Source organism: Dendrobates tinctorius, unplaced genomic scaffold (genome assembly GCF_039654945.1).
Source record: "Dendrobates tinctorius isolate UK_male_01 unplaced genomic scaffold, ASM3965494v1 ptg000117l, whole genome shotgun sequence".
Lineage (NCBI taxonomy): Eukaryota > Metazoa > Chordata > Amphibia > Anura > Dendrobatidae > Dendrobates > Dendrobates tinctorius.
In genome coordinates, this window is record NW_027361785.1 from 10,659,650 (window position 1) to 10,674,203 (window position 14,554).

At 40.0% G+C, this 14,554-nt stretch overlaps 1 protein-coding gene across 2 annotated transcripts in view; it reads left to right on the plus strand.

Moving 5' to 3' along the window:
- Positions 1-14,554, plus strand: part of AFF3 (ALF transcription elongation factor 3) — a 418,376-nt gene that overhangs the window by 356,408 nt on the left and 47,414 nt on the right. For both annotated transcript variants that reach the window (XM_073590524.1, XM_073590525.1), the window contains 3 exons: positions 6,004-6,119; positions 7,819-7,996; positions 12,586-12,713. In XM_073590524.1, coding sequence (XP_073446625.1) covers positions 6,004-6,119; positions 7,819-7,996; positions 12,586-12,713 — 422 coding nt within the window. The remainder of the gene's footprint in view (positions 1-6,003; positions 6,120-7,818; positions 7,997-12,585; positions 12,714-14,554) is intronic.

The following is a 14,554-nucleotide window of genomic DNA, read 5'->3' on the forward strand; positions in this document are numbered from 1 at the left end:
AATATGCACATATTCATGAGTGTAATGAGCAGTATCACGTGACTGCTGAAGGGAGATCGTGGAGAAATGGGGCTGCAGAGACCACACCAGGAGGGGGTAAGTATAGCGATATTCACCTGTCCGGGGTCACCGCTGTCTGCTGCGTCCTGTCAGTGATGTTTAGGCAGCAGAGGGTTAGTACGCGCTGCGCCCTCTGCTGGCGGAACAGTCACTGACACAGGAAGCGGCAGACAGCGGTGACCCTGGCCAGGTGAATATCTCAGGTGCTAGGTCTTGAGCAGGAGAGGTGAGTATGGCATTTTTTTTTGCAGCAGCATATGGGGGCATAATATATGGAGCATCTTTTGGGGGCAGCATATGGGGGCATATTCTATGGAGCAGCATATGGGGGCATATTCTATGGGGCAGCATATGGGGCATATTCTATGGAGCAGCATATGGGGGCATAGTTTATGGAGCAGCATATGGGGGCATAGTCTATAGGGCAGCATATGGGGGCATATTCTATGGACCAGCATATGAGGGCATATTCTATGGGGCAGCATATGGAGCAGCATATGGGGGCATAGTCTATGGAACAGCATATGGGGGCATAGTCTGTGGAGCAGCATATGGGGGCATATCCTATGGGGCAGCATATGGGGGCATAGTCTATGGAGCAACATATGGGGGCATATCCTATGGGGCAGCATATGAGCGCATATTCTATGGCGCAGCATGTGGGGGCATATTCTATGGGGCAGCATATGGGGGCATAATCTATGGAGCATCATATGGGGGCATAATCTATGGAGCATTTTATGGGGCATAATCTCTGGAGCATCTTATGGGGGAATAATCTATGGAGCATCTTATGGGGCAATAACCTTTATGGAGCATTATATGGGGCATATTATTCTATGGAGCATCTTATGGGGGCATTATTAACCTTTGTGCAGCATTATATGGGGTGTATTTTGTATGGAGCATCTTATGGGGCCCATCATGAACAGTATGGAGCAGTATATGGGGCTCCTGTTCAATATAGATATTCAAAAACATTTAACCTACTGATGTCTCAATTAATTTTACTTTTATTGGTATCTATTTTTTTTTTTTAAATTTACCAGTAGCTGCTGCATTTTCCACCCTAGGCTTATACGCGAGTCAATAAGTTTTCCCAGTTTTTGTGGCAAAATTAGGGGGTCGGTTATACACGGGTCGCCTTATACACGAGTATATACGGTACTTAAATTTTGTATCTTCATTGTAATATTGACTGACAGAATGCAAACAACATGTTAATTAAACTGAGCAGGGAAAGCTGCTTAAAATAACCCAATAAAAATAAAAAATGGAGCCAGTGAAAACTCCAACTTGTCATGGAAAAAATAAACCCTCACACAGCAGATTTGATGGAAAATTGAATATATACATAAATATCTGGATAGCAGAATATGGCGACACAAGCAAATATTTTTTTCAAACAACACTTCTATTGTGCAAAATTAAAAAAACTACAGAAATTTACTATCGCCATAATTGTTCTGTCCCACAAAATAATGTTAACATTTTACTTTTGCAAAAGTAGCAAAACGTAGCACACGGGCAGTGTAAGATGTAAAATGCCAAAAGACAACAGAATTGCAATTTTTTTTGTTTCTTCTCATAAAGAGTTAAAGAGTTCATAAAAGATTGGTAATAAGTTATATTCAGCTGCTGACAAATACAGTTCATCCTGCAGAAAAAAAACAAGCTGTCATTTACAAAAATGTAAAAATATTATGGTTCCTGGAATGCGACAATTAAAAATTAAAGAAAAAATGCTGAGTCCTAATGGAGAGTCCAAAATGACCTTAAATGAATATATTATTCTAAAAATCTTTTTACAACAGATGGGAGTACTTACTTCTAAAAATCCATGTCAGATAAACGAATTGTCAGAATGGCTGTATAATTTTGGAATTAAAATGAGCATTTTATGAGCCAAAATACAGCTTAACCCATACAATGCTCATTTTAATAAAAGGCAAGAATACTTTCAATAGAGATTATACCATGAATTTGACAAGTATTTTCAAAGTAAGTACACCAGCCTCATCGGTTCTAAAAGATCTGCAATTTGCATTGTGAAATTTTACTACAGTTGTGATTCAAACAAAATTGTGATCTACTCACTTGGCCACAGAGATTTTGAAGAGACTTTAAAGCTATCTACTTTTGTTGTGAGGTAAAAAGTCAAAGTGTAGCCCTAGCTTAAAGAGGACCTGCCACTAAGGGAAAAGTTGCTGCTTTTGTTCCCTTATCTTATTCCCACTGAGTATTTCTCCTTATTTATTTATTTTTTATAACCGCCATACAATTCCAGAGATAACAGCAATAATATTTAGTGTAAATTTTTATGATCTTAATCAGGGTGGCGTGGTTCACAGGATTCTCTTGGGCCGTGTCTTTAGTCTGCTTTGCGGTATTATTATGTGAGCCACGCCTCTTTTTAAAGACCATAATAATCAGCGCTAAAAATTAAGGCCCATATTTCTGGAACTGTATGACATTTAAAAAAATAAATAAAAATGGAATGCTCATTTGCTTACCCCCCATGTTGGAAAACAAAACTTATCCAATTAAAATATGTTAAACCAGCCACATGATGGTCTCTGTAAGCATATGGGAGTACATATGAGAGTCTTACCTTTAAAGAGCTTTATAAAACTTAACAAAAAAAATATGCTGGACTATAAATTGGTATACATGCAAAATAGAAGAATGATCACAATGGCCATAAAACAGACAAAGCAGAAACATTTTCAGGACTAAGTTTCAGTTTTCTGCACTTAGTGCAGGTAATGGAGTGGCCTCCCTTTCTTTGAGCTGGACATTACATTTATATAGCTTCCCATTTGCTGGGTGTCCATGCCGGAACAGTCCTGCTCTGCCTTTATTCATATTGACTCCTTGAGAAAGCCACGGTAGGCGAAGCGTACGTTGGAGGGAGCTGGAGACACACTGAGCCACTGATCACGGGTATCTATGATCTTATTACCGTACATTTCCTATGCACTTTATTTGAGCTTTCAGACCCTGTGTCTGCTTACTATATGCACTTTAGATTGCTGATGGATTTTTTATGATCACTATATTTATTCATGGCCCATGTGTTTACTATGTAACTATCTCCTTATACTATGACATTTTATGGTATTGTATTATGTCTAATTTGTTTGGTTTTCCTTTTATTGCGTAATTAAATAAAAACTTTTTAAGTCTTTATCAATTTGGACTTTACTTTTGTTTATTTATATCTAACTGAGAAGGTTTCTATTGCCTTTATAAGGTTTTTACATTAGCGGTTAGGACCATCCAGATTGTGGTACATTTTGATGCTGGTGGCATGGCTTTTTTTTATCATTTACTAAGTCCCCGATGTTATTTATGCGCACTATTGCTTTTACTTACTGTGGTGTAGTGACCACTATGTCCACTAGGGGCGCTGTATGGATGTCCCAGGAGAATGGATGAATGGCAAGATACTGAATGACCGTTATGTATCTCAAGGTGGGTGGCCTTGAGATGGAGATTTATGTGTGCGTTAATCAGCAGTGATACTGCTGAAGTGCTGGTTCAATGTGTCAGGGATTAGTTACCTACAAACCCACCCAGGGGGTGTGTTTAATAACGCTATTGTAAAGTGTATATGTGTGTGTGAAGGACCTGTGATGAAGTCATAGACATGTGACCCGGTGGGCGTGGCTACGGATCATATAAGGTGGCCAGGGTAGGTCACATGGGTGAATGCTGGGACCCGATTGGTCCAGTGTGGAAGGTCCCGCTGAGATGGAGTTTCCTGGCTAACAGCCTGTGGAGGGGCTGTGGTGAATGGCTGCACATGTCTGAGAGTTCCCAGGGGAGGGAATGAACGTCTGCAGTAAGCTGAAGCAGCCATGAGGAGACCCGGACGTGGATGAGATAAATGAGGCTAAGAGAGCCTGTATGCTGGACATTGTGCAACCTGTGTGAACACAGGGTTTACAGAGTGAGGCTATAATGGACGCTCTGCTGTTTATATGCTGTTGCATATTGCTTTGGTTTATGATGATGAATAAACCTCATGGACTATACTGCTTTATGAAAACCCATGCTGGATCTGGTTTTGTGGCGGCTAAGCGAGAATCCCCTAACTGAATGACAGCGCTACCTCACATTACTTACAGCAGGGTAGACACATTACTATACATTTACAAAACCATTTGGCTCCACTGTGTGGTAACCTTTAAAGGGATGTTTTCAAGTTTGAAGGTTATCTTCCATACACAGAAAGCAACAACAGAATTACTTTTTTTTTTTCATTCCCAACATAAAGAGTTATAAAAAGATTTATTTACCCCATAATGGTGCCATGGACAAATACAAGTTTTCCTGCCCAAAACACAAGCAGTCATGCTGCTAAAGCGACAAAAAGTAAAAATATTGTGGTGCCTGGAATGCAACAATGAAAAGATAATAAAAAGATATGATGTGTCATTTTTAACTTCCCTGGTACAAATTCCTGTTCCCCTTGAGCCATTAATTTGTCTATTTGGGGTGTGGGACGACGAGACATGGGGACACTATATGGGGATTTTCTTACGGGAGACATTGTTTATGGCACGAAAGGCACTGTCACTGCGGTGGATGGGAAGCTCGGGTCACTCCCTTAGGGTCTGGATTAAATTGGTGAACTCGATTATATCATACGAGCGTATGCTGTACCAAAACAGAGGGTGCCCGGGTAAATTTGAGAAGATATGGGAGAGGAGGAATTCCTCTCATCCTACTTTGTAGGATGGAGACGTCGCATGATAAAGAACTAATTATGTGGACTCAGGCTGCAAATAGTTGTTGTTTTGTAGATATAGTAATGGTTTAGAGGTTTGACAGGCTTTATTATCTGAATAATACCATGCAGACCAATGTAAGGTAATTGACATTGTTTTATTCTGTAAGTAACCGGTATGCACATATTGCTTGAAATTAATGTTATATGAAACATATACACTTTGTATAGTATTTTTCATCATTTGCCAGTTTGTATATTGTATACCCTGTCTATGGTTTAATAAACGAATTAAAAAAAAAAAAGAAATGATGTGTCCTAAAGGAAGGCCTGAAGTGCAAGCATTATTCAAAAGATCTCTTACACATGATGAGTGGACTTACTTTAAAAAAAAAAAAACATGTCAGAATGGCTTTATAATTCTGGTATTAACATGAGGGATCAGGATCCCTGGGGACCACGGCATTTGGACCCCCAGATATTGGAAAGTTATCCCCTATTGTGTGGATGGGGATAACTTTCAAACGTGAGATCACCCTTTTAATACTTTTTTTATTTAAAAAAAAATACTAATTTTGTACATTCAAGTACAACATTCCTTTTATTCTAATGTAAACCTTTATGTGCCCTCAAAATGTGCAACTAGCAGGCAATACATGCACCCACTGCAAATGGCCAGTTGGCATAGCTTCATGTCAAGGAGATGAATAGCTTCCAGGGCTGGACTGGCCATCTGGCAATTCTGGCAAATGCCAGAAGGGCCTGTCTGATCGTGGGCCGCTTGGCTGCTATGTTTATAACAGAATCGGTGTTCTCAAGACCCCCCCCATACTGTTAAGAATTGTGACAGAGCACAAAGTCGCTGACTCCGTCACTTACCCTAGTAGGCCATGGGTATCATTAGAAAGATTGGTCTTGTAGTAAAATGTGCTTTCCTCCATCCAGGGTATTATTAGTAATATATCCAATCTGATACTTGGGGATGGGGACAGCATGGGCCTGTATGATTTCAAATGCCAGGGATGAATTTCAGCCCCAGTCAGTACCTGATAGCTTCCTATGTTCTCAGTGAACTAAAACCTTATGTGCATTGTTTGTAGAACTTGTGAGTATTGGCACATATTCACTGTGATTCTCTAGGTGGGTTGTTTAATGTACTGTGTGTAACATGTGAATGCATTAACCCATTAAAAATGGTTTATCTTGTGTAGTGTGAAAGTGAACGATATCAAGAGTTGAAGAAAAACCCAGTGGAAAAGGAAGATATTCTACAATTCCCAAGTGGGAGTAATCATTCGAGAAACAGCGAGAGCCTGGAACTCAACAGGTACGGAATTCTCCTCCTAACTGGAGTGATATACAGATGACTAACTGGAGCAGGTATACTCATCTAGTTCTCTTACCTGAGACCCCCAAAAAGGCTGCGCTCTTAGATTTTCTTCAATTCAGGAACTGTAGGACACAACATCCTGATGCTGGCTAGCGTCAGAACTTTATGTGCTGGACCCCTGAAGATAGTTACAGTCCTGACAGCCATCATGCTGTCAATGGTAGCAGGTCTGGAGGGAGTGGACAGCTTTTGTCCTCATCAAGGATTTGGGTAATAAAATTACACATAGCCCTTGGTTCCTGTTATAGCCTTTTGATCTAAATTTCCTTCTTTATCAAGATAGTGGTAATAAATAATAATCTTTATTTTTATATAGCGCTAACATATTCCGCAGCGCTTTACAGTTTGCACACATTATCATCGCTGTCTCCGATATGGCTCACAATCTAAATTCCCTATCAGTATGTCTTTGGAGTGTGGGAGGAAACCGGAGTACCCGGAGGAAACCCACGCAAACACAGGGAGAACATACAAACTCCTTGCAGATGTTGTTCTTTGGGGGATTTCGAACCCAAGACACTAACCACTGAGCCACCGTGCTGCCCATAAGATCTAAGGGAGTCACAATAAGTATGACGGTGGCACGTGCTGATGTTTTCTGTAGGCACCAGAGGCATGTAATGTTAAGGCTTCCACACAATGCACATGTATCTCTGATGTCACACATACTGCTGGAATTGTATTCCACATATGCATAAATCTCTTTTTCTCTGTTTTCTAGTTTATGGTATAAGAAGCATAGTTACTACCCAGGGTGGTGGGGCAAATCATAACAAATGAAAGAGCAGATCACTTTTGTTAATCGAGAATTCAGTTAAATCCAAATTAGTTAAAATATACCTGTAAACAGATTGAAACCCATGAAATAAATGCCATGTCATTTATGAGCCTGTGCTAATACTCAAGAGATAGGAGACCTGAACGTGATAAGACAATAAAGGAAAGTCTATGAGAATCTTATCCTGGGCTTCATAAGTTGTATATACTCGTACCTATTGAGTAATTTTGACAAGGCCAAATTGTACCTTTGTCAGAAAATCTCTAATCAGCAGGTGTTGTGGAGTTTTACCAGTAGGCAGTGGTTAGTACCTAACAAAAGGTGGAAGAAGGGGCGCCTGAACTCATGAGTCCTGTTTACTATTCTATAATGCGGGGGGCTGATTGCTTCATTCACTTTTGGAAGAGACTGTACCATGGAAAAAAGTCAAGCCACATGATTTAAGGAATATGACAAATATCATATTAAGCATCTGTACAATGTGCTGTAGGCATGATGCATGGACACCCCAGCTTGCAAATTACAGGAATTAAAGAATCTGCAATTTATACCAAAGTGCAAAATACAACAAGACACATTCAGGAGTCTCCTGAGGTCCATACATCAAAGGATCAAAACTGACAGAAGGGGGACCAGCACAACATTAGCCAATTGATTTTAATGTTATTGCTTAAATGGAGGAAATGGAGTTTTATAAGAAATCACTCCAAAAGATATACTTTGCACTGAAAATGCTGTTTTGATTGTGGATTATATTAAAGGTACAAATTAATAATAGGTTAATGTTTAAAGCCAACCTGCTACCATCCATTGTTGTATGAAACATAGTATCTACATTATGTTGATCATTTTTCGCAGCTTTGAGATGTCTCTATCAAAGCCAGAGAAACATCTGTCTCCATTACCTTTCCTTGCTGATGAGCCGAAACCAAAATGCACAAGTGAGGAACTCTCTTCTGCACATAAATGTGATAGCGGTATAATGTCCACCTATGCTTCTCGACACTTTCAAGAAAAGCACTCACGTTCTCGACAGGTAGGTTTGTTCTGTGCTCTACAACTAACCTCAAAAAATAATTCTACTTATATATTCAGACAAATAATTTGTGGTTCATTATATGACTGGATTTGGTTACAGAGTTACTGTAGTAAAATGTTTAGTCCAACATCTCATGTAACAGCATACAATGCACTGCCAAGATGTGCAAGGGAATGAGGCACTGCCAATTCCAACCCAGTGACAAAATTCCTTAGAAGAATTCTAAGAACAATTAGCATTTCTCTTCCAATTAGTGGCAGTGAGTTGGAACAAAACGTGTAATATCTTGCGGTTAATATCATACTACATAAATTGTCATTGGGAACATTTTTTTTTTTATAATCACTTTTAGCGTACATGCTTTTTCGGACCTAAAGGCACTCACTGTGGTTACTCTATGGTTCCAATGTGAGCATTATTATAAAAGGGTTACACCAATACAGTATGTTTTGTCGACTTGCACTTTCTTTGCTTTGATTTTGCAGGGAAGTGACCTGTAGGACAATATAGTTTCCTTAGGGATGTTGAATTCATTTTCAACGAGGGCCACATGGGCATTATGGCTGACATCAAGGTCCACTTGTAATTGTAAAGGCTCCTGCAGACGTCCGCGCAACATGGTTCGAGCACGGACTGAAATGCACAGACAAGCCAAAGGCTATAAGAGAGCTGTCCCTGGGCAGAGGGGCTATAAGACAGCTGTCCCTTGGTAGGAGAGGTGAGAGCTGTTCCTGGGTAGTAGGTCTAAGAGCACTGTCCCTGGGTAGTGGGGATAAAAGTGCTGTCTCAGTAGTAAGAGAGCTAAGAGAGCTGTCCATGGTAGTGTGCCATATCTCAGAGTCCAAGATGGACTGCTCCCTTTGCTAAGTACTAGCTGCGTCTGCTCTGATTCAAAAATAGAACCACACAACAGTGCTGTTTTTTGCTCACTTTTTGTGCTGGCTGACTGCTTTCACTGTGTTCACTTTTTGTGTTGGCTGACTGCTTTCATTGTTTTGGTTGTCTGCATTCATTTTCATGGTGCTGGCTGACTGCATTCACGGTGTTCACTGTGCTGGCTGACTGCATTCATGGTGTTCACTGTGCTGGCTGTCTGCATTCACTGTTTGTGCTGGATAACTGTGTTCACTTTTGTGCTGGGTGGCTGTGTCCACTTTTTGTGTTGGCTGACTGCATTGTCGGCCTTGACTTTTTTTGCTAACTGACTGCGAAAACCTCATGCATCATTTATGCACACTGACTGTGATCACTGCATTCACTGTTTGTGCAGGCTGACTGCGATCACTGCTTCACTGTTTGTGCAGGCTGACTGCAATCACTGCGTTCACCATTTGTGCAAGCCGATTGTGAACATTGTGTTCACCATTTGTGCAGGCTGACTGCAATCACTGCATTCACCATTTGCGTAGGCTGACTGTGTTCACAGTGTGCACTGTTCACTCACAGAGATGGCAACTGCTGCTTGTGCTGGTGCCGCCCCCTCTATTGGCTGCATCAGCTCAGATTTCAAGATTGTATCAGCTCCCTGTGTTGGCTCCGCCACATCTGCTAAGCACTGGCTGTATCGACGTAGAATGTAGTAAATACTTAGGATGGTGGTTGAGCCAGCACAGTGGGCGGCTGCCATCTTAGATTTTGAGCCCTGAAACACACTTCAACACTGCTCCAACTGGCTCTCCACTGTCTACATACAGAGAGCTGGTTGAAGCAGTGGTGAACTGTGCCTTGACATCACAGGACGCATAGAATGACATGGTGGGCCGGATTCGGCCCTCGTACCTTGAGTTTGACACCTATGAGAAGATATGGGTGTAGTATTCTCTATACATGGTATAGTGTCTCAGTGATGCATTAATGCAGTGATATTTATAGTAATTGGATAGAAAGTGGAAAAACTTTAGCTCTGCTTCAAATTATAACATTGAAATTTAATTGGAGGTTCATTGTGGATTTTAACTGAAGTAATCTTGTAAACTCTGTCTGATAATCATTATCTGTGACAAATGTGCATACGCAGACCCAATACATTTTCCACATATAGGAGATTGATAATATAGGCAGAAGCACCAGCTGTCATCATCTGTCTCAATACCTGAGCTGATATACCACATAGCATTTCTTTTCCTGCAGAGCTTTATTGGTTTTAGTAATTTCATCTTACCATGTAATCAATGTATTCCTTTCTATAAATTGATACTAATGAATGTCAATTAGAAACTTTCCATCCAATTTTGATTATATTACAAACGTGTTGATCTACAAATTGACAATTGTACAGCAGTCTTTTAACATGTAACATTGTATCTCAAGTATAACAGCAGAGGAAATTACATAGATTCCACTACTGCCACCAATATGTCAAGGAGAACACCTGAGAAATCATGCAGATCCCACTGTTTCCACCAATATGTCAGGGAACGTACTGCCTGCAATCGTCAGGACACTTACACACTTGACTGACGAGTGATGGACAAAGCCGCGGCTGTTTCCAGTACTAGGCCAGTTATTGGGGAACTCATAGTGAGCGTATGGTATATACACCTCTGATTCCAAACGCATGGAATATATATGTACCCCGGTACAGTCACTGCCAACCCCTCAATAACAAAAGGAGCTGCTAGCTGCCACCACCAATTGTTTAAACTGAACGATTGAACACCCGTTACAGGTAGCTTCAGGAGTGAGGATTACAGAGAAAGAGGAATACAACTATTACATTTTGTATATTTAATCCGTAAAGGTAGGCAGTGTGTATAAAAAAATATGAAGGACATAAAAATCCTCCAAAAATTCAAAAACACAGCAAAAACAACAGAGATGCTTACCTGCCCAGGCCTCCAAACAAATGCACTATCAGAATGCAGTGGACCCCAGGATGCGCCCAGCCCTGACGTGCATTTTGAAGGCAGACGGCGAGATGCGTGTCGGGGCTGGGCGCATCCTGGGAACTCTGCAAGTGTGTATAAAGGTAATAGGCTATAAGCCAGCAGTATGTGTGTATATATATATATATATATATATATATATATATATATATACTACCATTCCTATTATTACCTGATTCTCTGGTTCCTGTTCTGCTTGCCCCCCTTTTGAATTGTGTGTACATGCACCTTACCTCCTATATCATACCTCATATTTGCACACACCACTTTCTTTGATTAAATTCCATTTACCTTTTTTATATATGCATGGTCATTGCATATTTATAATATATTTCAATATGTATTATGATTTTTTCACCACTAATATATTATTTTGCAATCACTGTTGTCCCCCATTTTTATGGTAATTGTTCCCCACCTTATTATCTTGTATATTCCCAATAAATGAATTTTCTTATATATTGAATTATTGGATATATTTCATTTTTTTTCTTTGTCCATTATATGTTAAGGCTTTTGAATATCTTTTAACTACTTCAGGTTTCTAAAAACACCAAGCAGTTAAAATAAGTTACCGTATATGTCCATTCTTCAGGTGTTTTGCCTGTGTTTTGTAAAGTACAAAGCATCTTCCATGTCAATGGGAAAGTTTTGCCTAAAACACTAGCAGTTTCTTCATTATTAAATGGAGTGAAAAAAAAAATAACCATAAAACTGCAGTAAAAAGGATGTCACAAAAACTACTGGTGGACAAAACTGCTAAGGAAACAACTGTAAAAATAATACAAAAGATGCTCCTGGAAAAAAAAAACACTAGTTTCCTGAAGATTCTTCTGCTTTAAAAACTTGGTGGGTTCACCTGAGTTTAAAAGACGTTGTGTGCCGGTATCCTTCAGTGATTATAGGGGGAATTATAAGAAAATCTGCATTTGAATGCGATACTGTAAATGGTTATTCACTTTTGACTGATTGGGATATGTATGACATGTACTGCTGGATTAATTTCTGTTTTTGTGTTCCATATTATTAACATAAAAACGGTATCCATGCCAGGGATGAATCTGACACATGAAAGACATCATCAGCGGCAGACTGACCCTCACTGACTTATAATGGGGTCAATAAGTCTTCTGTCTGGATTGGTGCATGTCATATTACAGGAAAAAGTAGCACATCATTCTGTTTTATTTGTTCCGTAAAAATGCAGCCTTCAACGCAGATGTAACATAGTAACATAGTAATTAAGGTTGAAGGAAGACTTTAAGTCCATCTAGTTCAACCCATATCCTATCCTAACTTGCATTAACATGTTGATCCAGAGGAAGGCAAAAAAAAAACATGTGGCAAACAGTAAGCTTCACATTGGGGAAAAAAATTCCTTCCCAACTCAACATACGGCAATCAGACTAGTTCCCTGGATCAACGCAATATCAAGGAAACTAATGTATATAACCTGTAATATTATACTTTTCAAGAAAGGCATCAAGGCCCTTCTTAAATTTTAGTAGGGAATCACTCATTACAACATCATATGGCAGAGAGTTCCATAGTCTCACTGCTCTTACAGTAAAGAATTCGAGTCTGTGAACCCAGCTAAAAACAGACTTCTCGAGGCTGAAAAAAATATTATTCATAAAATTAAGATATGAAAAGTGTGAATGTACTGCATTATATGACAGCATGTGTACTCCTTTTCATTAGAGATCGCAATCATCACACCATACAGGCTCGTCCCATAATAAAGACAACTCAAGACCGAACCTTTGGTCCTCTAAACTAAACGGGCATACGGATACAAGGATAACCAAGCAGTTACTTAATAGCACAAGGTAGGGCAATACCATATATTGTTGTGTGTAATTTATAGAGTATATGATTGTATGTGGCAATGTGAGATTAAAGGCCATATCAGAGAAAATTGGTGCCCTACTTTAGTTAGAAGAATATCACACATGGTGACTATTGACCCAGTTAGTACAGGTGCTATGGGGTATTGTCAAGAGGAAGACCTTGACCCAACAATGCAGACGAGCTGAAGGCAGCTATCAAAGCAACCTGGGCTTCCATAACACCTCAGCAGTGTCACAGGCTGATCGCCTCCATGCCACGCCGCATTGATGTAGTAATTGATACAACAGGAGCCCCGACCAAGTATTAAGTGCATTTATTCAACATAAATTTCAGTAGGCCAACATTTCGGATTTTAAAATCATTTTTTCAAGCTGGTGTTATAAAGTATTCTAATTGGCTTTTGGGTTTCATTGGCTGTAAGCCATAATCATCAACATTAACAGAAATAAACACTTTAAATAGATCACTGTTTGTAATGACTCTATATAATATGAGTTTCACTTTTTGCATTGAAGAACTGAAATAAATTAAGTTTTTGATGATATTCTAATTTTGTGAGAAGCACCAGTACATGTTGTAATAGTACCATCGACACTACTGCTACTAAACTGCTATCCCTTGTCATATTAGTGGACTAGTTATTTCTTTTATGGGAAATATGCAAAAACATGCAAAACACAAGCCGCGGAGACACCATCACATGTTTCTCAACGCAAGCAATGACTAGCCAGGTCTTTGCCCGTCCCGTGGTTGTTCCTTCCCGGGGAATCTCCAATGAAGGAAACCACCTATGCCAAAACATGGTATCCATCCACAGACAGCTGTTTCGGGGTATTGCCCCTCATCAGTGTGGAGTAGGAAACTGGCTAGTAGGAGCAATGCCTAGTAAAAGACTGTGAAAAATGAGGATGAATAAACTCATGGAGATCAACATCCAACACTGCGGAGACTCCATCACATGTTTCTCAACGCAGTGATTCTAGAGCAATGCCCCCATCCCTTATGGGAAATATGTAAAAATATTCCATCTCCTTGAGTTCATTCATCCTCATTTTTCACAGTCTTTTACTAGACATTGCTCCTACTAGCCAGTTTCCTACTCCACACTGATGAGGGGCAATATCCTGAAACAGCTGTCTGTGGATGGATACCATGTTTTGGCATAGGTGGTTTCCTTCATTGGAGACTGCCCTTCCCGTGGTAAGACCTGGCTAGTCATTGCTTGCGTTGAGAAACATGTGATGGTGTCTCCGTGGCTTGTGTTTTGCATGTTTTTGCATATTTCCCATAAGGGATGGGGGCATTGCTCTAGAATCACTGCGTTGAGAAACATGTGATGGTGTCTCCGCAGTGTTGGATGTTGATCTCCATGAGTTTATTCATCCTCATTTTTCACAGTCTTTTACTAGGCATTGCTCCTACTAGCCAGTTTCCTACTCCACACTGATGAGGGGCAATACCCCGAAACAGCTGTCTGTGGATGGATACCACGTTTTGGCATAGGTGGCTTCCTTCATTGGAGACTGCCCTTCCCATGGTTGTTCCTTCCCGGGGAAAGACCTGGCTAGTCATTGCTTGCGTTGAGAAACATGTGATGGTGTCTCTGCAGCTTGTGTTTTGCATGTTTTTGCATATTTCCCATTAGGGATGGGGGCATTGCTCTAGAATCACTGCGTTGAGAAACATGTGATGGTGTCTCCGTAGTGTTGGATGTTGATCTCCATGAGTTCATTCATCCTCATTTTTCATAGTTATTTCTTTTCTTCTGCACAGTTTTTAGTCTGAAACTTGTTTAGTGAATTCTAGTAAAAATAGAACA